Source organism: Molossus molossus, unplaced genomic scaffold (genome assembly GCF_014108415.1).
Source record: "Molossus molossus isolate mMolMol1 unplaced genomic scaffold, mMolMol1.p scaffold_m16_p_6, whole genome shotgun sequence".
In the NCBI taxonomy this organism is placed as follows: Eukaryota; Metazoa; Chordata; class Mammalia; order Chiroptera; family Molossidae; genus Molossus; species Molossus molossus.
The window spans coordinates 101,202,992-101,229,021 of NW_023425399.1; the positions used below are offsets into that span (position 1 = coordinate 101,202,992).

The window sequence follows — 26,030 nt, forward strand, 5'->3', positions numbered from 1 at the left end:
GAGAACTCAGAACTTCTTAGGGACTTATCTGTGGAATGAAAGCAAGTTGCCTTTGTATAATTCTACTGTTGGTAGAACCAACATAGATAAGCTGTAAGATACTGCTCACTGTTTAAAAAATTATTTGGGAATAGTTTATAAGAGGAAAAGAGAGATTCCTTGCTTAATTATTTGCTGATGATCTTATTAATTTGACCCCCTGACTTGCAGAATATTGTAGAATATTTTACTATTCCATAATAAAATAGCACAGTGCTCTGAGATCAATTTAAAGATTATGCTTTATTTAAAAAATGAAAAGTAATATTCTGTTCCAGGATCTATTTATACAAAATTACTTCCTGACATGCCTTGGCTTAAATATTATGTTATGTAAGTTTTACTTTGTATAACAGTACTTTTGGTTCCATTTTTTCTTTTAACTTAAGCTGTATGTTAACATTATCACACAGAAGGATATCTCAAGACTCAGCCTCAGGCTAAACAGTGTCAAGGAAGTGCAATGTGGATGGTCATAATCTCTTGTATAATCAGCAGATTATCAAATGTTTTGGGGTACTGAATATACGCTCTGCCAAAAACTAGACACGGAAGGGGGTGAAGGAAGTGTATGAACAATGTTCCTGTCTTCAGGGAGGTGGTGGTCTAAGTGAGGGACCCTGTTTCTTTGACAAGCTGAGGATAAGGTGTACCTCTGGAGCTTCCCTGGTACTGACACGTGTATGCTTGTTTTCCGAGTCCTCGTCTTTTCTGTACGTGGGGTACGAGTGCTGAGTGTGTGGAGATCAAGGTTTGCAGCTGCGATTCTTGAAATAATAAGCAGTGTACAGTGTGGGCACCTGCCATTCGAATGGGCGTGGCCATCACCAACCCACTGGGCCTTGACAGTGCCTGGATTCTTGTGTCCCACGCAGTAGCCTGGTGTCTGTGCCAAGGACAGAGTCAGTGCTTGAGAGATACTTGTGCTTACTTAAGCTCTTCAGAGCAAGACACACATGTAGTCTTCACCATTTCTGGGTGACCAGAGAGGAGTTAACAACCTAAGAGAAGCTTTTCCCCCTCGTTAAAGCATCATTAAGCTATTAGAGTAATGGATTATATACTATCGATTACAAGTAGATAAATGTCTCCAAATAGCCTGTTTCTTTCAAAATCAATAGTGAACCCAATTTAGCCAGTGTTAAAAATATTCTGAAATTTTGTTATCAAAACATTAAAAGTTTTATCCAAACTATCAAAGGAAAAATTTACCTCTTCATTCATGGAAAATGTCTACCATTGCTTCAAATTAGATGTATCAAGTAAGAAGCATTGATTCTATCGAGAAGCTGAACACACTCCTAAGCTTCTATGACATCAGACAGTCATAAAAATTCTTTCAGTCTTTGAGATATTTATAATTTGTCTTAAAAGATGTTACGTTTTCATTATAGGAGAAATTAAATACATTAAATTGAAAGAAGAATAAAATGACCCATTTTACTACCTTGAATATGTAGGACTAATATTTTGGTGTGTAGCTTTTCATGCTTTGATATTAATTTAAAATAAAATAAAACAGAATTTTGAAAATATGTAACTTTATGCCTTTTTTATTGAATTTATTGGGATGACATTGGTTCATAAAATTATATAGGTTCCAAGTGTACAATTCTATGTCACATCATCTGCATATTGTATCGTGTGTTCACCACCACAAGTCAAGTCTCCACCCATCACCCTTTATTCCCCCTATATATACTCTCCCACCCTCCCCAACCTTTCCCTCCGCTAATCACCATACTGTTGTCTCTGTCTAGGAGGTTTGTTCTGTTTTTTGCTTAATCACCTCCCTTTTCACTCAGCCCTACAATCCCCCTCCCCTCTGACAGGTGTCAGTCTGTTCTCTATGAGTATATTTCTGTTTTGTCTGTTAGTTTATTTTGTTGATTGGATTCCACATGTGAGTGAAATGCTCCCCTCTGTTCATTGCAGCACTATTTACAATAGCCGAGATATGGTAGCAGCCCAAGTGCCTATCAGTAGGTGAGTGGATAAGAAAGCTGTGGCACATTGACACAAATGGAATACTACTTGGCCATAAAGAAGAAGGAAACCTTACCCTTTGTGACTGCATGGATGGACCTAGAGAGCATTATGCTAAGTGAAATAAGCCAGTCAAACTTTTTTACTGACGTATAATTGGCATACAATATGCTGTCAATTTCAGATGCATGTCATAGTGATTTGATATTTTATACACTGTGAAATGATCACACTAAATCTAGTTAGCAATTGTCATCATAAAAAATTATTGCAATATTATTGACTGTATTCACCATGCTGAACATTACATCTCCATGACTTATTTTATAACTGGAAGTTTGTATCTCTTAATCCCTTTCCCCTATCTCATCCACTGTCCTATCTCATCCAACCTGACGCCTCTGGTAACCACTAGCATAATACCCTTTAGGTTCATCATGTTGTCGGAAATGGCAAGATTCATTCCTTCTTTGTGGCTCAGTAATATTCCAGTGTATGTGTGTGCACGCGCACATGCCCATTACAGCTTTTCAATCTCTTTATCTACTAATGGACACTTAGGTTGCTTCCATATCTTGGCTGTTGTAAATAGTGCTGCAGTGAGTGTAGGGGTGCGTATATATCTTCAAATTAGTGTTTTCATTTTCTCAGATAGATACCTAGAAGTGAAATTGCGGGATTATATGGTAGTTCTATTCTTAATTTTTTGAGAAACTTCTTCAAACTGCCTTTTTTCAATTAATATATTAACATTGTTCCCATACCTCCTATTAGCTGCATGTAATCCAATTAATGCCTCTATTTCCAAAATTTTTATTTTAAAATAGAAGGCCTCATTGTTCACGCCTTCTTGCTTACATGACTAGTTATTCCTTAAAATATACTCATGGAAATGCAGTTGATTGGTCAAAGTGTGTACACATCTTTAAGGTCTCTAATGCGTGTTGCCAAATTACTCCTTTCAAATTCTTAAGCATCTCTCAAGCAGCTCTGTATTCACTGGAAGTGCTGGCCACAGTCATGTTACTCGAGGAAGAGAATTGGAAATGTATTTTCATTTCCTAGCTGAGTTTCACAAGCGTGTTGTATAGACTTTCAATGTTTTTATTTCCACCCCTGTCATTGTTTTAATCTGCAGCGACAAAAGGAAAACGTTTGACATAAGGCGAGAATTCAGCTCCCAATTATTTTTTTTTAACTACGGTTTTCAGTTCGCATCTGGAATTGAAACAGTAATCACTGAAAATAACCAGATCAACACTTCTCTAGGACACTGTGGAGGAGTTTTTCCCCCAAGAAAGGTAGAAAGGACCTTTCCGAAGTCATAGTATTTAATTTGATATCATTATTTGGCTGTTTCCTCTGTTTTTTCCTCGAGCTGGTCAAAACTAGCTCAAAAAGGACAGAAATGTGTACTACCTGGAGAGCTGTTGAGGGACCCGTGTGTGGGAGTCAGATGCTGCCAGGTGGGTTCATGGGGCATCCACACTCCAAAAGCTCTCTCTGATCACCCCTTTCTCCCAGCCAAACTGCGGAAACCGACTTGGTTGGTGAGTTGAGCAGAATCATCAGAGGAGCTGGGTGATGTGCAGATTAAAACCTCATCTTTGGTCTCTTGGTGGACATCAGAGAAGGAAATAGGGGTATAGAAATCGTCTTTACATGTTTGCCTATTGTTTGAATTGCTTATGGATTGAAAATTCAAGGGTAAGATGTATTTCCATTGTCAAGACTCCATTTATTCAGGGTGAAGGAAAGTTTTGTCATATCAACGTCTACCCTTCATCAAAATCCTCAGGCAACAGATATTAACAAAGATGCTTATTCAAGCATAGACGCAAGGCTGGGTCTACGACTATTGACCCGTCCCGCAGGTCGAGCAAGGAGGACTCTAGAGGGGGAGTGAGGATGAGGAGGGACAAGAGACAAGAGAAATGGAGACAAGACAGGATTCTGATCAAGTCTCCTTTATTCAGGGGTAATTCACACAATATATAGGGCAAGAAGCACCTGTTGCCAAGCACCAGGCTTGCCCGAAGCAAATCTAGGAAATACTACAAAGGAACAAAAGGTCAGCAAAGACTGGCTGCTTGAGTAAATGGTTACTTAAAGGAATGCAAAATGCAGAGATAAAGAAATGCAGAATGCAGAGATATCCTGCCTTGGGGCAGGCGATGGCAGAGCAGATTATAACAAAATTGATGCCATGCAAAAAGTCTTCCACAGACTATATTTTAGGTATTTAAATTATCGTGTAGAAAATATTCTTTTTCACTTACTCTAGTGTTGTATCTAAAACATCCTTAAAGCTGAGATGTTGACCTAAGTTTCTTCTCTGAAATCCATTCTGTGACTTGTCGCATTCTGATGTCAGTGTCCGGCCAGTGTGTGAAAAGGCCCAAGTCAGGACTTTGTGAAGTAGAGGACTTGATTGTTCCAATGTGTGGTCTGCGTCCTTGCCTACCCAAACCCCTTCAGCTGCAGGCTGCCCCTGGTGCCCAGAACACAGGTCTTTAAAGTCAGGACTGGGTTTTGACTTGTATTAAGAAGTTCCCTCTGAAAATGGAAAAGTGCTCTTTAATCTGCTGTTAACTGCTCACACTTTATCTTTCGGTTCTTTTTGCTTTACATTATTTTTTAAAACTATGGTTAAATATTATTTTAATAGCTTAAAAAATGAATATGTACATGTATAACCTGAGATGAACGCATTAATCTTAACACAAGCTTTTTACACACCTATGACAAGGTTTCTCAACCTCAGCATTACTGACATTTGGGGCTAGGTGGGCTGGGGTGGGAGCTTCCTGTAATTGTAGGATATTTAGCATCATCTCTGGTCTCTACCCACTAGAAGACAGTAGCAATCTCCCTTACCTTTCATCCAAGAATATATTTATACATTGTAAAATGTCCCCTGAGGCACAGAATTACCCCCTCTCTGCTTCAATTTATTGACCTCCAAGGAGTGAGACACTGATTGACTCCTCCAGTCTGGATAGAGCAGCTGAAGGTGTGACCACACAGCAGTCCCCGCCCTCGTGTGGTGATATTCCAGTGCATCTAAAACATCTTGGAACGTCAGAGAAGATCTGCAAAGCCGTATATTTCAATGCAAGAAGGCAGGTCAAGCTACTCATCAAAAATATGTTTCTGGACAAAATAGGAAGTAGGCGGTTGGCTGGAAGGGATCCCCAAAGAGCCATTTCTTAATTTATTATGTCACCAAGACCTGCCCTTTTTCAAGGAAGAAGGTGTGCTGATTTGTATCCGCTAAAAGCCCATGCCTGCTGGGTAGCTTTAGATCAAGAACTGACCCGCACGTAGCTGGCTTTAAGAGGTGGCTCGGAATGAGGACTCCATCAGCAAAACCGTGCAGGTCCCCATCCTAAGCTGCTCTTTACTGATTCTTGTCTCATTACTTTGGCTATTTTTCCAAGCCCAGGAGCCCCAAGCCCTCCTCTCACTTTGGGCTATTGACACCTCCCTTTCTCACATCCAGGTGAATCTTAGTGACTTCGAGGTACTAACTTTACACGGCCTCTTGGAGAGGAGACAGTAACCGAGGCTCATTGCGGCTTTCCTGCTCCTGCCGTGTGTCACCTTGGCTTCCTTCCTCCTCCACCATCACTGCACGGGCAGGGCTCTAGGTCTCTGCTTGTTTGAGAGCTTCCTTCTGTTGGGACCCCCTAAAGGAGAGAGGAAAGAGGATTTTCTTCTCTGGGGACTTGAACTGTAGGCTACACCACAGCCTTCTTGCAATTCTCATGTAGGATCACCCTGCCGAAGTCTTTTGCATCACAACAAGATACAGTCTATCTCCTGGAAGGATGAGCAAATTAAAGTATGAACTCTCACGGCACACAGTTCACATGTTATTAACTAACAAGTTTTTACTTAAGAGAGAATCATCTCTTTCCAGGACTTCTTAATTCCACCCCTAAAAGGAGGCCAACACCTCTCCTAACTGAACTTGGGAATGTCTCTAATTCTCAGTTGAACTATGTCTGGAAATGCCTGATAGTCCCTGGAGATGAACAGTCATTTTGTCAGTGGGTGTTGGTTTTAGGTAACACCTTGATCCTCATTAGAAAAGTTTCCCTAGAATCTATGTTAAAATCATCCAACCAAATTATTTTCTCTATGTCAGACATTAAATTTCCTATTTTTAATTGAACTAGCCCAGTATAAATCTATTTACCTGCTCTGCTAAAAAAAAAAAAATGTGATCTTTCTTTGTTTAAAATCACGTTTCTAAACATGCCCACTCTCTCCATCCAGTACCCCAGAGTAACCTTCACTTTGGGATTCAGCCTCCCCTAAATACAAGTTCTTACTCCATCCACCATCATTGCCTAGCAGTGGTTTTTAGTAGGATTTACATTATAACAACCTACAGTCACGTTTTATTGATCCTATCCCAGTTGGTTATGAGATCATTTTTCAATCCACATACTCGTGAAGGCACCGATTTCTGGGCTGGATCTCTGAAGACACTGGATTTTACATACATGCAAGTCTGCTGGCAAGAGCAGGGAGCAGGCCCAAGTGCTAGATGTGGGGCTATCGCTTCTGAATTCCGAAGCTCAGCCCTAAGAAGTCTCGGACAAGGAATGTTTTCCCTCTGAATTCGCAATTCGGATGCTTCTCTTAAAGACAACAGATCTGATACCAGCATTTTGATTCACATTAGGGACTTTAAAAGGGTTATAACCTGTGCAGTCTAGATAGAGCGTTCACAGAATGGTGTTTTATAACTCTTGGCTCCAATTTGGGTTACTCAGCGATTGCCTTCTTTTTGGAACAGATGTAGAAGTTACCAGTCTCCTGTCCGCCACATTTATGCATAGTGTTCACCTAGTAGTGACCTTCTTCCCAGGGCAGCCTTCTACCCACAACAATTTCCAAGTAATGGACCTGACGCTCTGCCACTGGGTGACAGACACAGTTGCACAGGAAACATATTTCAAATATAATGTGTTCCAGTAAACCAATCTGTGTGTTGCTATTTCAAATGTTGATCTAAATTACATCAGCTCAGGAAGTGAGCCCAACAATGTTCTTAGAGCATATTGAGTCTGTAGAGACTTCAGAAATCACAGAGTAACTCCCAGAGTGTGATCCCGGGGCCAGCAGCACTGGCAACACTAGGAACTTGCCAGAAATGCAAATGTCAGGGCCCTGCTACTAAATCAGGAACTTTGGAGGTGGGACCAGGCAGCCTGTGTTTTAGCGAGTCTTCCGCGGGCTTCAAATACGCTCTGGGAATCACTGCTCTAACTTACTCTCTTTAAACCGAAGCCGAGAGGAATCAAATGACGTCCTGGAAGACATAGAATACAGTCGCTAGTGACAACATCGGAATAGGGACGCATCCTTATACTCTTCCGACTGTCCTGTACGCCAGGGTGGTTGCTCTCTCTGAATGGGCAGGGCTGACATCCTTGACTGTTCACAGCTAATGCTGAGTTCCTCCTACAGGACTGCTTTCCGGCTGGTGCAGTACTCTGTCCTTACTGAACCCCGAATGCCTGAGCCCCTCCCAAGGCTCCGTGGTGTGCTTCTCTCTGAGCTTCACCTCCCTTGCTGGTCTGTTTAGTTGAGCATCCAGCCAAGTACATTTATTCAGCCACTTTTTTAAATTTGTATGTTTTTAATCTAATTAATTAATTTATTTTTGTTGCAGATGTTTCTCCTTTCCCCCTCACTGATTCCCCCCACTTCCTCCCTGCCCTGTCCCCCGCTTTGTTGTCCATGTCCACTGTTCATGCATACATGCATATAAGTTCTGTGGTTTCTCTCTCCCCCACCACCCCCTCTTCTGGGGGTTGTCAGTCTGTACCCCATTCCTCTGGGACTATACCCCATTCCTCAGACTGTTATATTCATTATATTCCACAAATAAGTGAGATCATATGATATAAAAGCCCCAGCCCTTTGCATAGGGGATTCGGGGTGGTTGTTGCTGCTGGTTTTTCTGTTTTGTTTTCCATGTGTTCTCCTTTTGAAACAAAAGGTCTGTAAACACTGGGAAAGACTTGGTGAAATTCTTTCTATTTTTTTTTTTTTTTGCCAGAGAAGTCTAGCTAAATGCAATTTCATCTCCTAGAGTCAATTTGCAGGAGGCGCCTTTGCAAGAGTCTATGAAATTGTGAGCAAATGAAGTTTCATCTTGCTGTTAACGAGGTGGACTTGCCAAACCTGTCAGCGCCCGGCGACCCTTTGAGTCCCATTGTCTGCTCCAGCTGGTGCTATTGGCTGTTAATCAGGAATGTTTGTACTTTTTCATTCTCACTTCATTTCCACTAGCCTGCTGCACTTGTTATTCAGAGCTGGTTCTTTACAGAGAATATTGTTGCAGCCCTGACTTGACATGTCCCTGCCAACTGGCAGTGATGGGTCAATATTGCTTCTAATCCCTCTTCACAAAGTAGAAAATATGCGATCACACCAATTAGGTGGTTTAAGCATTGTTGTTTTCTCTTCCGTCTTCCTTTTAGCTGCCGGAACTGGCCTACAGGTGAAGGGGAAGAAAGGGAATTTTTAGAGACCAAAGCCTTGGCTGAGGGGGCTGAGGTTAACCGGTGAAACGCAGAGTCTTTAGGAGGGTGAGGATCATACTCTTCACCCTCTTCTCATCGGTGCACTGACACCAAATGGAATAATTGATTATTTGGAAGCAGGTTGTAGGAACTCAAAACATATTATCATTAGTGATTTTTAAAGGTCCATTGAGAAAGATGCACTAGAGTCTGCTCAACATTTTCTGTTTTGTGCGTGTGAGCTTATTATTAGGATTGAGGGACCGTGAAGATTATTCCAGAACTTCTGAACTTGTTTGATTTCTAATAACACTGAATCAGTTGGATATTCTGTTCATCAGTCTAATTTCTCCTCATTCTTCTAAAAAAATATTTGCTTCCTGGTTTTTGACATCTACACCTGTGCGGTCTCATCAACTCCCACGGAGGCAGCATGACATGGAAAACGCACATGCTGTGGAGCCAATGAAAATACTGCATTCAGCCCTGGCCGGTTTGGCTCAGCGGTTGGAGCGCACCAGAGAGTCCCGGGTTCAGTTCCCACTAGGAACACGTACCAAAAAAAAAAAAAAAAAAATTGGATTCTATGAAACTGGGTCTAAATGTCAGCTTAGTTACTTCCTTTAGCGTGTGTGGTCCTTAAGCAAGACATTAAACTGCTCTAAGCCTGTTTATATCTGTAAATGTGGGATCAACAAACAAACAACAAAATGACATTTAGTTATGATGTACTTTTTTTTTCTATTTACTATGGTGCCAAGCACTGTGGTAAATGCTGAGGCTAAGTATGAATAAGAGGCGGAAAGAGAGCTCAGGAAGGAGGGAAAAGGACCATATATTTCCGCTTAACCCTCCTAATAACTGCTTTTTGATGGAAATGGGTTATTCGTGGAGTCTCGAAATAGGAGTGAGCTGGGTGGGTAGATGTGCTGGGGAAGGCATCCCCGCAGCAGACAGAGTCTGAGAATGGAGTGCAGGCCAGGGATGCGTGCAGACAGAGGTAAGGGCAGAGCTGCGGACACGGGACAATGGGGAGCGCGGGGTGGGTGGTGGGCAGGGAGTAGTGGCAGAACTAAGCCTGGAGAGTCGGCTCGGGGCCTCCTGGGCATGTCCTGGAGCTCAGACCACCTCCTGTGAGCTGTAGCCCTTGTAGCAACTTAAATATGAAATTTCAGTCACATTGGGCGCTTGACCATGACATTGGGGTTTGGTGGGTGCATTAGAGGAGAGAGACTCCAGCGAGCGGGTTAGAAATGGTAGTCGCTACAGGGTGCCGTGAGTACGAGATAGACATATCAGTGCAATTCTTTCAGAACCAGGGGTCAGTAAATGTTTCTGTGAGGGGCCAGAAGGAAAAGGTTTTCAGCTCTTTGGTCCATGTGGGGTGTGTCACAGCCACTCAAGCCTGCCTTGCTGGCGGGAAAGAGCTGTCTGCGGCAGGAAAGTGAGTCCGTGCGGCTTGGTCCAGGAATCAGAGGTGAACTTCACTAGTTTTGACGTTCGAGAACTACTGCTCTTCTTTGGATTTTTTCCCCCCAGATATTTATAAATACAAGCAAAGTTCTTAGCTGGCAGGCGCAATGAAAGCTAGCAACACCTGTACCTGCATTGAGTGATGCTGCCCCTGTCCTAAACAACCCTGGGTTTCCCGTTTTCTCTGGTTACCAGACTTCTCTCTCCGTGGCACTTAAAGCCCAGCCTTTAAATAGTTGAATGGACTTTTATTTTTCAACCTTTTTTATTATTATTATTATTTTGCTTTTATTCCTTCTTTGTTTATGAACCCCCTTTCCTCCTGACAGCCAGGAAACTGTTTTCCTGTGGGTTATTTCTTTCCTTGAAGTTTCAAAGTTTTCTTTACATTTAAGCTTTCAATTGACCTGGAATGGACTTTTGAATACACGGTGAAATTTGAATCTGATTTGCTTGTTTGTCCTCCTACCTTGATGACTGGCTTTCCTGGCTCCGCTTATTGAAAAGAACAACTTTTCCCCTTCACTTCGCGGTCGTGCACACTCCTGTTCTACGCCAAATGTGCGTGTGCAGTGAACACGCTTCTGGGTGCTGCTCTCTCTTGCGTTGGTCATTTGCATATTTCGATAGTGCCATGCTTTCTAAATCATTTTGGCTTAATTATAAATCTCAATATTTGGGAGAGTAAATATTCTAAACTTTTCAAAAAAAAATTTTTTTTTGCATTTTTAACCTTTCATTTTTCACATGAATATTACAAGTAGCTCATCAGCCCTGGCCGGTTTGGCTCAGCGGTTAGAGCGTCGGCCTGCGGTCCAGAGAGACCCGGGTTCGGTTCCCGCTAAGGGCACGTAGCTCGGTTGCAGTTTGTCCCCGCCCTGGTTGGTCGTGTGGGTGGCAGCCACTCGGTGTGTCCCTTTCACATCGATGTTTCTCTCTCTCTCTCATTGTATTTTAATAGAGTTGTTTTGAATTTGGTCAATTTGCAGACAACATCTTTATGAGACTGAGTCTCTTACAGATCAGCATTGTGTGTATTACGTTGTATTGCGGGTCTTCTTTCATGACTTTCAATAAAGATTCGTGATTTTCTACATAAAGATTTTACACATTGTTGGTTATGGTTAACTTTTTTTCCCATTGATTTTTAGAGAGAGTGGAAGGAAGAGAGGGAGAGGAAAAGAGAGAGAGAGGGAGGGAGAGAGAAACATTGTTGTGAGAGAGACACATTGATTGATTGCCTCTCGCATGTCCCCTGACTGGCGCTGGGGATAGAACCGGCAACCCAGGGATATGCCTTTGACTGGGAATCGAACCCAGGCTCATCCCTTGCATGGGCTGATACTCAAAGCACAGAACCACACCAGCCAGGGTGTTTATGGTTAATTTTTTAACTGGGAAACTTGCTTTTTAGTTTTTTTTTAATTGACATTTTAAAAATTATAAAATATAACTCTTTTCATGTTAGACTTTTGCCACTTAAATGGAAATAACATTCATAGCTTGTAAATCATTCTTTGACTTTCAATGTGTTAAAAATACTTGCCCCCCCAGTGGATAAATTTGATTTGGGGATATAACCAAAAGTTATGCAGCATCAAGATTATGAAATGAGATCCCATTTGGGTTAAAATTAAGGTGGTACAATCAAACTTCAGAAAGAGGTTTTACATTTGAGTTATGAATTGCTTCTGAGTAATATTTCATCAAGGAAGTCCAGTGTCCTGATAAGGGGTCAAGTTACTTGACTAAGTTGCTCTTTCCTAGGGGTAAACATCCTATCTGGTTGTCTCAGCAAGTTTTAAAGAAACAGCCTGCTCCCCAATATACATTATTGAAAATTTATTTGCATGCCTACGTAAATCTCTTATCATACATATGTTTATCATTTAATCTGCCATTGTATCATAGATTTACATTTCTGACATTTGTCTAAAATTGTAACCAATCTATGTGGTTCACAGCTTGCTTTTTCCTGTGGAGAAGTGTTTATAGGTTTCTTTGCCTACGTGCCATTGTAAACATCTAATCTCTCCTTAGCTTACTTCTGTAGGCTGTCAGTAATCCAAGTTTATTTAGTTTTTCTCTGTGTATCTTGACTTCTAGTTTGGAAGCGTCTAATGACAAATAGAAAGAGTTTGTCATTTTATTGTTTTCCTTACTGTTAAGACCATGTACATGCAAACTTTTCTCTAAACTATTTGCAACTTCTGAGATTTTCAGTTAGTAATGAAAAGAGGTTTCAATGTTAAAATTATGTTTTTAGTGCTCATCTCTCCCCTTCAACATTATGTTGAGAGTCGGAGCTTTGTCACACAGGAATCGGTGACACTAGGTACAGTATGCGCTCTGCCTGCCAACACTGACTCATATTTGACTAAATGGTATGCATAACAGAAGCCGTTAACTCTTTCTCTAAGCACATGTCTTCGTTAACATGATGCACGTTAAACAATGAGCTGCCCTTTCTCATATTAATCCTCTATGGGAATACACTGCAAATACAAAGAGACGCAACTTTTTTTTTTACAATTAAAGAGGCTCTAACAAACAAGATTCAATATGTTTCTTACTTTTCATCCACTATTGGCCAGGATTTGGTGTATTTTGATGGTTGGCTCTTGACAGAGGAGCCCCTCCCTTCTACATGTGGGGCACCTGTCTGTTTAGGGTCACTTTGCGTATCGAAGTGTGGCTTGGCAAAGTGAACCAAAGTACTATCCGAAGCTGGAAACAGTGCTGCCTGACATTACACATATCACAGAGGACAGACGGGGTTCTTTCTACCTACTAATTAGTGGATACTAAAGTCATACGTTTTTGTTGACAAGAAAAGATTATCGAATGGATGTTTTTAGATGAGTCAAAGCTCAGGGGTCCCCAACATGTAGCCCAAGATCACTGCTTCAAGTCTCCCGCAAAGCACGGTTGAAGTGCAGTTTCAGGACGATCTCCAGACCTGCTTAATCAGAACCTCCAGGGATGGAGACTAGAGCAACCATATTTAACATAAGATTGCTGTGGCTCAGCCAAAGCTTGCTCAATTTGAGACAACTGTCTAAGTAGAAAGAACTCTGATGATGTAGTGGCTTTTCTAGTCCCCACTCCAGATGATAGAATTGGGACCCTGGGCCACTCATTTATCTAGCATCGCACCTCTGCTTCTCATCCATTAGATCAAGAAGCCAAAGAGTGTAATCTTTAAATCGCCCCCAGCGCTAAAATTCTATAGACACAGCATTTGAAAGACAATAAAGAAAGGGAGGGTAGGAAAACTATCGAGATGGGAAAACTAGGTAGATAGAATGTAGATTTCATAAAAGTCATTGAGAAAAAAAGCAAAATGAAAGAAAATAGTGTTAAATAACAAGTTGTGTTTTCATGCTATTTTATAAACCATAAAAATCTTTGAGAAACCCTAAAAGATAGTCAAGTTAACACATACACAGAATTTATTTACTCTCCTAACTTCAATTGTAAATTATTAAAGCATGACGTATACCACAAAAACAGCTGCAAAACATATCTAAAATGAAAGGAAGAGAGGGGAAGACCGGAAGGAAACACGACCACAATTACTGGACCTTAGGAGATAATTTTTAAAAATTCAATAGAGAGTAAAACCTAAAAAAGATAGAAGCTAAGTTAGAGTTTCTTGCATAAAAAGACATTTTTCTTTAATTATACAGATTGCCCTATTCTTCATTTTTACCTTTAATTTTTTTTTCTTTTTTGTATATTTACTAAGAAATGTGTAACTGTTTTCTTCTGAATTTTTTACTTCGACCATAATTTATATCAGGGCTGATCGCTCATTGTCAATAATTATTAGGTGTACAGTAGAATTTGGAAAAGTGTAAAAGGTTAGAAAAAATAAGTAGAAAGTTCTTAATTAACTAGTAGTAATCCTCACTCACCACTGCTAGCTTACTTTTCTCAAAATGTGTTTTCTTTTTGTAAGTCTGTGGTTTAAGAACTAGAAGCCTTATCTTGTCATTTGAGGATAATCTTGGTTCATCTCATCAACCCAACCAAATGTCCCTTCCTCAACAACTTCATGATCCCAACCCAGTCAGTCCCTTGTCTGATGATTTGCTAGTCAGGAAGCTTCTCAGGGAACAGGAATGAGCTGAATCTCTGATAGCTTGTATGTGTAGCAGTTTTATTCAGCTGCATGAAACAGCAAAGACTCAACCACTGGTTATCCCCCCCCCCCCCCCCCCCCCCCCCCAGTAAGAAGACTGGAGGAATGAAGATACTGTGATTATTTAAGCAATGTCTTTTACCTCATGTTTTGAAAAGTGGCATTTGCATTGTCTCATTATTTCTAAGTTCAACTTAGAAAGAACAGAGAATGGATGAGGATTGTATCATCTGTGTCTGTCCTTTTCTACTGGGAAGGAAAAGGTTTACCAAAAATACCCCTCCCAGATTTCCACTTACATCTTACAGGTCTTATCCCATATGATATATACATCACATATGTATATATCACGTATTATCATAAGATACACATCTTATCACACAACCCATGACCAATTCTACCTGTGATGGAAGCTCAACAGTGAAGCTTTGCCCATTTTCTGATCACTGTTATACCTTTGCTTTGTTACAATTTTGAGGGTCCTGTTATACTGTAATTTGAGGGTCCTGTAATTTGTTCTACATGGTTATAGTGTCTCCTCAATTATGTTTCATACTTATCTTTTTCCTTTTTTTTTGTATTGATTTTTAGAGAGAGAGGAAGGGAGAGGGAGAGAGAGAAACATCGATGAGAGAGAACATCAATTGGCTGCTTCCTGCATGCCCCTCACTGGGGATCGGGCCCACACTCTGGGCATGTGCCCTGACTGGGAATCGAACCGGCGACCTCTTGGTGCATGGGTCAGTGCTCAACCACTGAGCCACACCGGCCGGGCTGTTCATACTTTTCATGAACAAAGGTTGGTGTTCCTTGTTCATATAACTTAAAGGGATTAGTCCAAAGTGGGCACTTAATAAATAGTAATTGGCATTTATGTAATACACACAGCTATCTGCTTTTAGGTAATATGGTTTACTGTAAGGAGCTGAGGTTCTAGAATTTTTAAAAAATGAAATTTGAGTCAATAATCTCCTATTTAATAGCTACATCATGGTTACTGCCCTGTCATGTAACATCTCTGAGACTCATTTCCTTATCTGCCAAATGGTGGAAAATAATAGAACTGATTTTATTATGTTTGTTTGAGGCATAAACATGAAAATTCACATGAAAACATATTGTAAACAATTAAACACTAGGAGGAGGTCATGAGGTGGGACGACATCTATAATACATTCGACAATAAAGATAAATTTAAAAAATAAACACACTAGGTTGGGAAAAATGTCACTGTTCTTATTATAATATTTCTAATATTCTGGAGTAAAAGAAGGCTATGTGACAGGTTCATAAGAGGCGGTGGAAGTTCTTCTCCCACTGTTATATGACATTTCCTTTACAGTGGAACAACTAAACCGGAAAAGAGACAGCAAATGCAACCAATGAACTATTGCCTGCGATTTGTTAGGCTCCCGCGACTGTTTCTAGTCTCCGAGATTAGCTTGCCACTCGTTATGATATTATTGCAGCAGCAAGCAGCAGAAAAAGATGTCGCACTTGAGAAGAAATGTAGAACTCCAGAAAATATAGTCTAATCAGAAGTCCTGCTCAATGTGTTATAAAAAACCCAGAGGGTGACAAATTTACATTTATATGCAGACAGTAGCATCCAGCAATATACAGTATAGTCCCCCCTTATCCACGGATTTGTGTTCCACAGTCAACCTTAGTCCAAGAATATTAAATAAAAAACCCCAGAAATAAACAATTCATGTGTTATAAATTCTGCACCCTTCTGAATAGCATGAGGAAATCCGGTACCACCCAGCTCCATCCTGCTTAAGATATGAATCATCCCATTGTCCAGCTTATCCACACATTATTCCCTAGCTGCCATTAGTCAGTCAGTAACCCTCTCAATGATCAGATCGGTTGTCATGGTATTGCAATGCTTGTGTTCAGGTAACCTTTATTTTACTTATAATGGCCTAATACATGAGAGTAGTTTAAATTCTATCATACGTATGTTTGTAGAGGGATAAACACAGTACAGGTATGTATGGTTTGGTACTATTCTCAGATTCAGGCATCCACTGAGGGTCTTGGAACATATCCCCCTCAGATAAGGGGAGAGTACTGTATCAGTGTTCTAGTTAGATGCTAAATAGAGAATGGAGCACATCTTGTCTGATTGCAGTGGATGGTATTGCTTTTCTTACTATAGTTCTTTTACTGTGCTACACTTAATAGCTGGGTTAGATTGGACATGTCAGAGAGTGAAAAGTTACTTGAGTAAGGACATATGTTACTGATTAAGGATAAAGGAAATAATTGCATTTAACTTAGTACTCAATCTACAGTTGCTTCCTTCTGAAATCTGAACAATGATGATACAACATGATGTGGGTGGTCTGTGGTTAAAGCCAGATGCGTAGTGGTTGTGTCTATTAAAGAAACTGAACAAAATGTTACAGCTTATATTATTCAGATCTCTTATAGTTTAATACTACAAAGAATGTAATTTTTACCTAAACTAAAGGATTCCAGAAAATATTTCAATATTGCTTATCATGGATGTCTTCTACAAATTTTATTTCTATCACTTGATTTTCAAAAACAATATTAGAAAACCCTAAGTGATCACGCTGGCCAGTGTGGCTCAGTTAGTTAAGCATCATCCCATGCACAGAAAGACCACCAGTGTGATTCCTGGTCAGGGCTCATGCCCAGGTTGCGGTTTGATCCCTGTTCAGGGCGCAATGGGAAGCAACCCATCAATGTTTCTCTCCCACATTAATGTTTCTCTCTCCCTCCCTCCCTTCCTCTCTCTCTCACAAATTAATAAAAACATACTTTTAAAAAAACCTAAGTGATCAAATTACTATAACATTCTCATTAAGTTCTTTGATAGTTTGTAAATGTCTATCCTAGAAAATGTCACATATCCCATAAAATGCCATATATATAATACACATTATATATATATATATATCTTTTTTTTTTTTAATCCTCACCCGAGGACATTTTTCCAGTTTTTTGTTCAGGTAGAGTGGGAGAGAGAGAGAGGAACAGAGAGAGAGAGAGAGAAACATCGATGTGAAAGGAACACATCGAGTGGCTGCCACCCGCACAACCGACCAGGGCCGGGGACAAACTGCAACCGAGGTACATGCCCTTAGCGGGAACCGAACCCGGGTCTCTAACCGCTGAGCCAAACCGGCCAGGGCTATATCTTATATATATATGGAATTATATGTATGGAGTGAATATACGTGTATGTGTGCGTATTGAAAGGAAAACTATCAATTATCTCCTTCAACTATTGTTTTGACTTCTGTATCAATGGTTTAATACAATAAAACTTCATTTTCACTGATGGAATGTCTGCTTTGTGCCCATGAATCTCTCCATGGCCCCTGTCCCTCAAGGCAGCGGGGATACCCAATGTATTCCAGTCTGCTTTGAGGTTATCATCCCGTTTCCACATGGGCCTCCATGATCATTATAGCAGGCAGAGGACGCTTGAGCACTGAGCACAGGAAGTTGACTGTGTGAACTCATATTTGACCCCTGGCCGAACCAACTTCCTGAGAGGAGGAAAGCACCATCATCTGAAAAGAACTAGTTGTGAAAGGTAGTTAGGATGATAATGGAAACATAAACATCTATTCTTATTGATAAATAGTTGATATTATTAGACAAATTCCTAATTCACTAATGGCAATTTTTTAAAAATGTATTTGTTATTTGTCTCTTGGGATTTGTTTGCTATGATGTCCAGATTCATTCACATTGGCTATCAAACATGCTCGCTTTTGTCCTCTTACATTATAATTTGAAATCTGCCTATTATTTTCAAGTACTGCATGAATTATCTGACCTTAAAGAAATGAATAAAAGTGGAATCTTTTTTCATGAGAATTGATATTAAAAGGTAAAACTAAAAAGTAGTTGATAAATTAACCATATTAAGGAATATTTTTACCATGGAAAGTTGGTTTAATTTGGAAGCAAATGGGGGGAAATGTTTTAAACTTGGGAACTTGGAATCTGTGAAATTAGTTAAAATATTTAAATTTGTAGATAGATTGTTTCTAAGATGTTAAAACACTTCTTTATCAGTAAATCAGTGTCTTTTAATAATGCAACATTCAAAATATCTGGATGTATATAGTGAAAAGGCATCTAAATTCTGCTCAGGGCCCGTTGGTCAGAACTTGTCAGTTGATTCCTACCTGTAAAGGTGAGGATGTCTTTTTTCATGCCCAAAATCCTACAAGAAAGCCACACAAAGGGAACACGTGAAGTCCCTACAACATCTGGGTACCACATGAAGACTGGATCTTCAGGACCTAGTTGGGCAAAGTAGTGAGATAAGTAGTCCTAACGTGAGCATACAGTTTTCATTTTCAGCCATAAAATCTTCATAACCTACTCACCCAGTGGTTTGTAGCCAAATCTAAATCAGACAAAGTCTCAGGTCAAGATGTCTTCTTCAGAGTCTTCTCTGATGAAAGATGTTCCCATCTCATCTTACTTAGGATTTTATTTCTTTGATTTTTAAAAACATCACTTATATGTACCCTGCATTGTGCCTAGCACCGTGGAGAGTTCAATGAGAGTATAAAACAGCCATATCGTCCTTAAGTTTATAATATGATAGCTGAGAGAGTATTTGTAGTCTACAATAACTGCCTATCAGTTCCATGTGAAATAATGTGCAAAATTATGCAAAAAGCCCTGGAAACAAACAAAAAGACTGGATTTCTAGGTATCGGAGAAATGGAGGGAGGTTTTCAGGAGGAGGCATAAGCTAGGTGGGGCCTTGAAATTGGATGAGCAGTGGGGAAAATTGATGGCATTTTAGAACGAGGCAAGCAATATGTATTGTGGCGTAAATACGGGATGACTGCGACATGCTCCATTGGAAGCCTATTTCAAGCTTCCATGTCCTATTTTCAAAGTTGTTTTTTTCTTTTTTAATATTTTGGGGAGAACCTCATTAGAGGAAAGTGTATTTTCTGCTACTCTATCTCATGACCATTTCCTTTCTTCTTTTCCTGCACACCCTCACCTCCCACCCCCCATCCCAGCTCTAAACTTTGGGATCTGTCTCCATCTGTTTACCATTCTCTTTACTAAATCAGGAGTCGTGGTTTCCAGTAGTCTGTTACAAGTAGTGGGAGCTCCATCTCACAAGAATTAATGAGCATCTTGTGTATGCAAAGCAAGGTGATTTGTAGATAAATTTAACACAGACCTTGTTGTGAGCACCTTGCGGTCAACTTGGAACCTGTGTATGTGAACAAGAGATTCCAGTGGAGAGATCAAGGCAGAGAGGTGGGTGGGTTTTGTGTAGGAGATCACTAAGGACTTGGCCGTCCCAAGGAGAGCTGGGAGACCTCCTGGAGAAGACGATCCCTGGAGGAACCCTAAAGAAAGAGGAAGACTTAGCCACTTGAAAAGAAGCTTAGAAGACTTTTAGCCAGAGTGAACTGTGTGAATAAAGATATAGAAGAGTGAAAGAGATCACTAGAAGTTAACCCACTGGGATCGGGTATTACTGGTGGGTAATTAAGAATCAGAGAGGAGAAGTAGTTTGGAACCTAGCATTGGAAGGTGTCACGTGCTCACTAGAGGAGCTTACATTTTATAGGGGAGAAAGTTGTGCTTTCTGGCATGTGTAGAAAGCAGCTACTTTTATCTTTAAACTCTCCACTCTTGAACTGTCAGAGGTAAGGATAGATTCTTGAATTTGCCCAAGTAGAAGGCAGTTTCTAAAACTTGCAGAGTCAAATATGTGAAAATCCAACTCTGCCTTGTGTCACCATCTGCCCTGAAATGTATGTACGACTCCAGAACTTCATTACATCCAATTCCATTACCAGGCAATTGTCCATGTTTTCTCGGAACATGAATTCCTGAGAGTCTAGCAAGGCCCACAATTCCAGCAAGCGTTTGCAGTATACATCTCAGACTAAGAGCCAAAGCAACATGTTCCAATAAAATATGATCCAGGCATGCACATATTGAGACATATTACTTGCAAATGTAAATAAATATAAAGGTGTGTTTTTCTGTTTTTTGACAGGAAGGAGTATTTGATTCATATGTTTAATATGTTTTGCCTCTTTTGCAAGGGTACAAACTCAGGAAATGCAATTGATCATACAGAAGAATTTCAGAAACAAGTAACTTAGAAATAGGAACTATAGATCAGAGGGTGAAGGGCAAAGAAACGGAATAGGATGTATCCAAGGGGACATTGAGCTGTGTTGATTATTCTCTGTGTGTTTAGGGGTTTGGATGAGTGTCAGACCTGGGTGCTAAAGAGGAGAGGTGTTGATCTTATTTCATTATAGCATCTAATTGCTGGGTGGCTGGTTCCATTTGTAATGAACATTTATTAAGCATCCCTGGTTTGGCTACGATGTTGAATTGGGTCTAAGCCAGGTGGCTCCATTGGATGAAGTCTGGTGTTAACAGGGCCAACATTCTTTGTTTGGCACCTACAAGGATCACCTTGCACTGATGCTATGGTTTTCTGTGCATCCTGATTTTAAGCATTTCTATCTGTTGTTCTCCATAAAACAGCTTTGTTCTAGAATTTCCAATATATCATTATGCCATAGAGTTCTGATCACATTTTACATATGGAAAAGGACCTGAAAAAAGTCTTGGTCCAATTGTGTGTTTTGAATTTTGACTTGGAAAACAAAGGACAAAAATGCCAGAGGATGTCATGACTCAAATGAATTGAAATCTCTTACCAGGACACCATCCATGAAACAAGAGCCATGTTTATCATTATATAAAATAAAAGTAATTATCTTATCGTGCAAGTTTTTTTTTCTTTATTAATTTTAGAGAGGAAGGGAGAGCGAGAGAGAGAGACAGAAACATCGAGAGAGAGAACATCAATTGGCTGCTTCCTGCATACCCCCCACCAGGGATCGGCCCCACAATCTGGGCATGTACCCTGAGCTAGAACTGAACCGGTGACCTCTTGGTACATGGGTCGACGCTCAACTACTGAACCATAGCAGCCAGGCTTATTGTCCAAGTTTTAATGGAATTTTTATCATCAAAAAGAGGCAAAGTAAATAAATGTCCTATTCCCTAAAAGGGTGTTCACAAATGTTTATTTTCTTAACTTTGAAAATACTGTGTATTTTCTGTAGGGAAATTCAGTATATACTGGGTAAAATCGACTATAGAACTGTAGGCCTGGAAAAGTGTTATTAACTTACTGAGTTCAAATTCATTGTTTTACTCAAAAGAACTAGATACCCAGTCTACTGGGTCCAGAGATTGAAGTGCTGATTTCCATAGAAAACTACACAGTAGACTATTCATTTAAATGAGCAGGGACCTTTCTTCACTATGAATTGGCAACGTTTTTTCTTAAAGGGCCAGAGGGTAAATGTAGGTTTTATGCACCATGCAGTCTTGGCAACAACTCCTCAAATCTGCTATTGTAGCACGAAAGCAACCGGACAATATGCACAGGAATGGATGTGGCTCTGTTTCAATGAGATATTATGGGCCCTCAAATTTGGATTTGATATATATATACTTTTTTACATGTTACAACTTTTTCTTCTTTTGATTATGGTCCAACCATTTAAAAATGCAAATACCATTCTTAGCTCATAGACTGCAACAAACAAACAAACAAACAAAAAACACAGGCGATAGGCTTTTTCTAATGTTGCCCACAGGCGGCGATGTGCTGATCCCGCATTTACACTGTGAAATACTTGGCTTTCTTCCTCGTGTTCTTTTGGCTGATTTTAGAAATAGCCCCTTTGACAGTGATTTAGGGATGGTTGTTGCTAAAGTGATTAGAATAAATATCATTAAAACGTTGTGGGTATGTTTCATCTATGGCATTATTGTTTTGTTTTTGTTTGTTAACGTTCACTTTTCTTTTTCCTAATCATGAACCTCCAGCGACTCGCTCCTGCCAGCCACAGCCAGCATCAGCCACCGTTCCTTCTGCTACTTTCAACTCACCGCGCATCTCCCTGGCGTGTGCTGGCCCCGTGCCGCTGGGACAGAATCCCCCCTCGCCCTTTTCCCCGGAGTAATTCTTAGGAAGTCTTCAAGGCCCCATTCGGTTCTCATACCTCTTTGGAATCGTTATAGCCATTCCCTCCAATGCTGACAGCGCATAGTTTAATACCCTATTACTTACATACTGTCACAGGTCCTCTTCAGATGTCTAGGGGCGGGTCGATCCCTTCATTAAAATATTGGTTAATTTGTTAGTCACTTGTTGATCAAAGCGTGTGTCTGTGCATACACTGGTTAGTAATAGATCCCGACTGGCTACAACAGAGTTTGCCTTATTCCAAAACTTCCAACGAAACCCTGTTGTCAGATAACCTATGTTGAGTGTCTTCTATTAGCTTTTTTGAAGAATTATGGGAAATAGCATGGTATGGTGGAAAGACAATTAATGTTTCCATTATGCAGACCTGTATTAGAATTCCAGTTCTGACACTTACTGTGTAATTAGGAAAGTTGGACAAAATCTTTAAACCTTAATTTTCTCATCTGTAAAATAGGGATGGTGTTTCTAACTTACAAATCCATTGAATAATTAGAGCTAAATTATATAGCGTGCTCTATGGGGTATAATAGGAACTCATAAGTGGTAACTTATTAGCTTACTGAAATATGCTTTGTGATAGTATGGAAATATGAATACTATAAATGATCATACTGTTAAATGGATAATGTGTTAGAGTTGAGGAGAAAGCAGAAATAAGTAGCTTTGGGGTTTATTGTTTTAATCACTACATGCTTCTCCCTATGAGAGTTCATGCTTGCTGGGGGCTTTCAGCCACATTTCTGTGCTGATGACCATCAAATGGATGTGGTTACTCAGACTTTTACTCTGACATTAAATACATCTCTCAACCAGCCTGGTGGAATGCACACTCATTTTCCCTTCAGCTCCCCACACTGTAAGGTCTGTAACCCAGGAATTCATCGGTACAGTCCAGAAACTGGGGTCCTTCTTTCCTCCTCCATCTATTTATATCCTCTCCCCACCAAATGCCCAATTTATTATGAATTTCTACCCATTTTCCTTCTTCAATGTATTTCTCATCTTCATTTTCTCTCATCGTCTGTATCAGCTCTTGGCTACTCCAGAATCCATTGTTCCCACCATGGCCAGAGTGGTTTTGATTTGTTTTATTTTTCATAAAAATCAGGCCATGTCATTACACTCTGCTGAAAACCTTTCACTAAACTTTAATGGTGTGTAGGGTACCGTCTAAGTTCCTCAATGTGGCCTGAGAGGCCCTACATGACTGGACCCCAGCTGCCTCCCTTGCCAGCCTCTTCTTAACCCTTCATCTCTTGAGTCTAGGTGCTCTGGTCTTGTTTTATTACTGGGATTAATCATGTTTCCTCTGGTTCTAGAGCCTTGGCAATTGTGTTACTTCTGCACTGTGTGCCCAGCACTTCCTTACATGGGTTTGATCTTGGCAAATGGCCTTTCTCTTAGAAAGGACACCTTGTAGGTGCATGTTGTCACCTTAAACACTTGGTTTCTGTGATCTCTAGAGCACCACTGGAGTGCTTAGTGAGCCAATGACTGACCTCTTCTGTGGTGGACAAACTAAAACTCAGCCATTCTGCACGTAGCATAGAATAATGTTTTGGGGTGTTGCCCACGAAAGTGCTCAATGCCTGTCATTCATTCTGCTGCTCCTGCTGCGTATACAGAGCAGGAAACAAGAAGGTCCCTGTCGGCAAATGGGCTGAGTGACAGAAGCTCTTCTTTCCTCTCCACGTGTAGCCTTCCACACAGGAGGCACTCAGTGTTGGTCATGGTCTCTCTAGGAAGTCTCTTCTAGGAAATGCCAGTAATAAGAATGTTTTATTTTTGTGGCTTTAGACAATTGTTTTCACATAATATTATCTCATGGGATGATCTCAACAAAATTATAATGTATATAAGGAGAGGTTTTTTTTTTAAATGTTTATTTAAAATAATTGTGATGATACCTGTAAGGCATCCTCATGGAATTGGCATCTAGAAGACACCAAACCAGGAACCAAATAGCCTGAGAGCTGGGCTAACACATTTTCACTTATATCATTGGAACCCCTCATTCTTCTCTACTCCTCAAAGAACCATGAGTTTCCCTAATTAAATCAGTGGAATATATGATCACACCCAGGTGGAGGAGAGACTGAGTATCAGATAAGCGCACACAAAATGACTCGCGTTGGCACCTACACTGATGACTGTGTATCCAACCCTGGGAAGCCTGTTTCACCATCACGCCGCTTCCAGAGTACATAGAATCGTTATCCTAATTAGAGCAGAAATGTTCAGAAGTGTGTTGGCGTGCGTGCCAGAAGGTTGCGCTCAGAGCAGATGGACTCCAGACGGTTCCAGAATAGATTAGACAGTACCAGCACTTTCCAAATTGGTTTCCCTTGTTTCTCTGCCAGCCTATACAGTTGTAGCAACCCTTGCTCCTATCACTGACTGGCAGGTGTCCTGTTTGTGGAATAAAGTCCCTATGTGTTTAAGAACTGTAAGTTAATATTATTATTAAAAATGAAACGATGACTCTCAATTGCTGAGAAGGACAAACTCTACTAAAGTAGGAGTTACTGACATTCCAGATCTCTTTTGAAGGTGACATAATCAATGCATGGCCTTCTATCAGAACTCCTGAGCTCACCTTGCAAAACAGATGGATGTCATTCTCTGAAGATCTCTAAGGAAGGAGATTACGCCCATCCATCAGCATCCTGCTTTTATGAGAGTAAAGAGGGGACACCTAGTAATCCAGTATTTTTATTTGAACCTAAAAATAGACGTTACTTAGGAGGTTGACAGTTACGCTAGCAATTTGTATAACCTGTGCATTTTGACGTTTACCTGGAGTATAATACCTCAGCTCTACATTCCTCACAGACCTGAAGTTGTGCCCCCTCCCTCTTTGTTTCCTTTAACTATGTCAGGGAGGGGGGGGGGAAAGATGACAAAGGAAAAGTGGCAAACATTTTTCCCGTCAATAATAAAAACAAGACCAGAAAGTCCCATGGTGCATAAAAATCTTGAATATAAAGCATGTAAAGTCTCAAATTTTAACAGCATGATGACATGTGTGTCTCTGTAATGTATCCTCAACTGATGGTATCAGTGGAACATAAGACATTTGAGAGAAAACAGTAAAAACAATGAACATTGGGGCATGTCATCTATATTGGCAACGCAGGGAATGCTATTTGTGGGCAAAAATCTCTCCTTCCCTTTCTTGTTCCATCTCGAACTCAGCATTGAATGAAAAAAAAAAAAAAGAAAGAAAGAGAAATCATTTTCCCCCCCTTTCATCAGAAAATGTCATGGAAATGTCATAGTTCTTTCTATGTGATCATATCTCCCTTCAATGTCGATAGCTGTAAATCACTGAAACACTAACTACAATGGAAAATATTGCATACATTGGAAAATATTAATTCCAAGTAAAAGCATCATTTCTGAATGCTAGCACTGAAGCTTTGAAAAGGTGCTTCTGAATGGAGTAACCTGGACCCACCAGAATTCTGTGAAGGATCCTTAAATTCTGATGGATTTACGTCAGCAACTGGCAGATTTAAGTGATGCTATTCTCCTACCCTCAGGCCACGCCCTTTGAGGTCTCCATTTATTCTTAAACTTCTCTGCCATTTAGACATACTTGTAATTCTCTTTTCAAGTTTCAAATTGGGGGATTGTCCCCTTTTGAAAATGACATCCACAGATAATAGAAGAAAGAACGGGATACCTTGAGACCTTGAGAAGCTGTTCGGTTGTCCTGATGCCGTGCAAAGCAGTAGCTCCTCATGGTTTAAAGATCCCCCCGACAGGCTCTTGATCTTTTTGTATAACC

General features: G+C 40.3%; 1 protein-coding gene across 2 annotated transcripts in view; it reads left to right on the plus strand.

The window, feature by feature from the left end:
• Positions 1 to 26,030, plus strand: part of DCC (DCC netrin 1 receptor) — a 1,071,808-nt gene that overhangs the window by 230,143 nt on the left and 815,635 nt on the right. The window contains exon 3 of one of the 2 annotated variants that reach the window (XM_036244835.1): positions 5,861 to 5,869. The exons of the other annotated variant lie outside the window; for it this stretch is intronic. Coding sequence (XP_036100728.1) covers positions 5,861 to 5,869 — 9 coding nt within the window. The remainder of the gene's footprint in view (positions 1 to 5,860; positions 5,870 to 26,030) is intronic. 2 annotated transcript variants of the gene reach the window in all.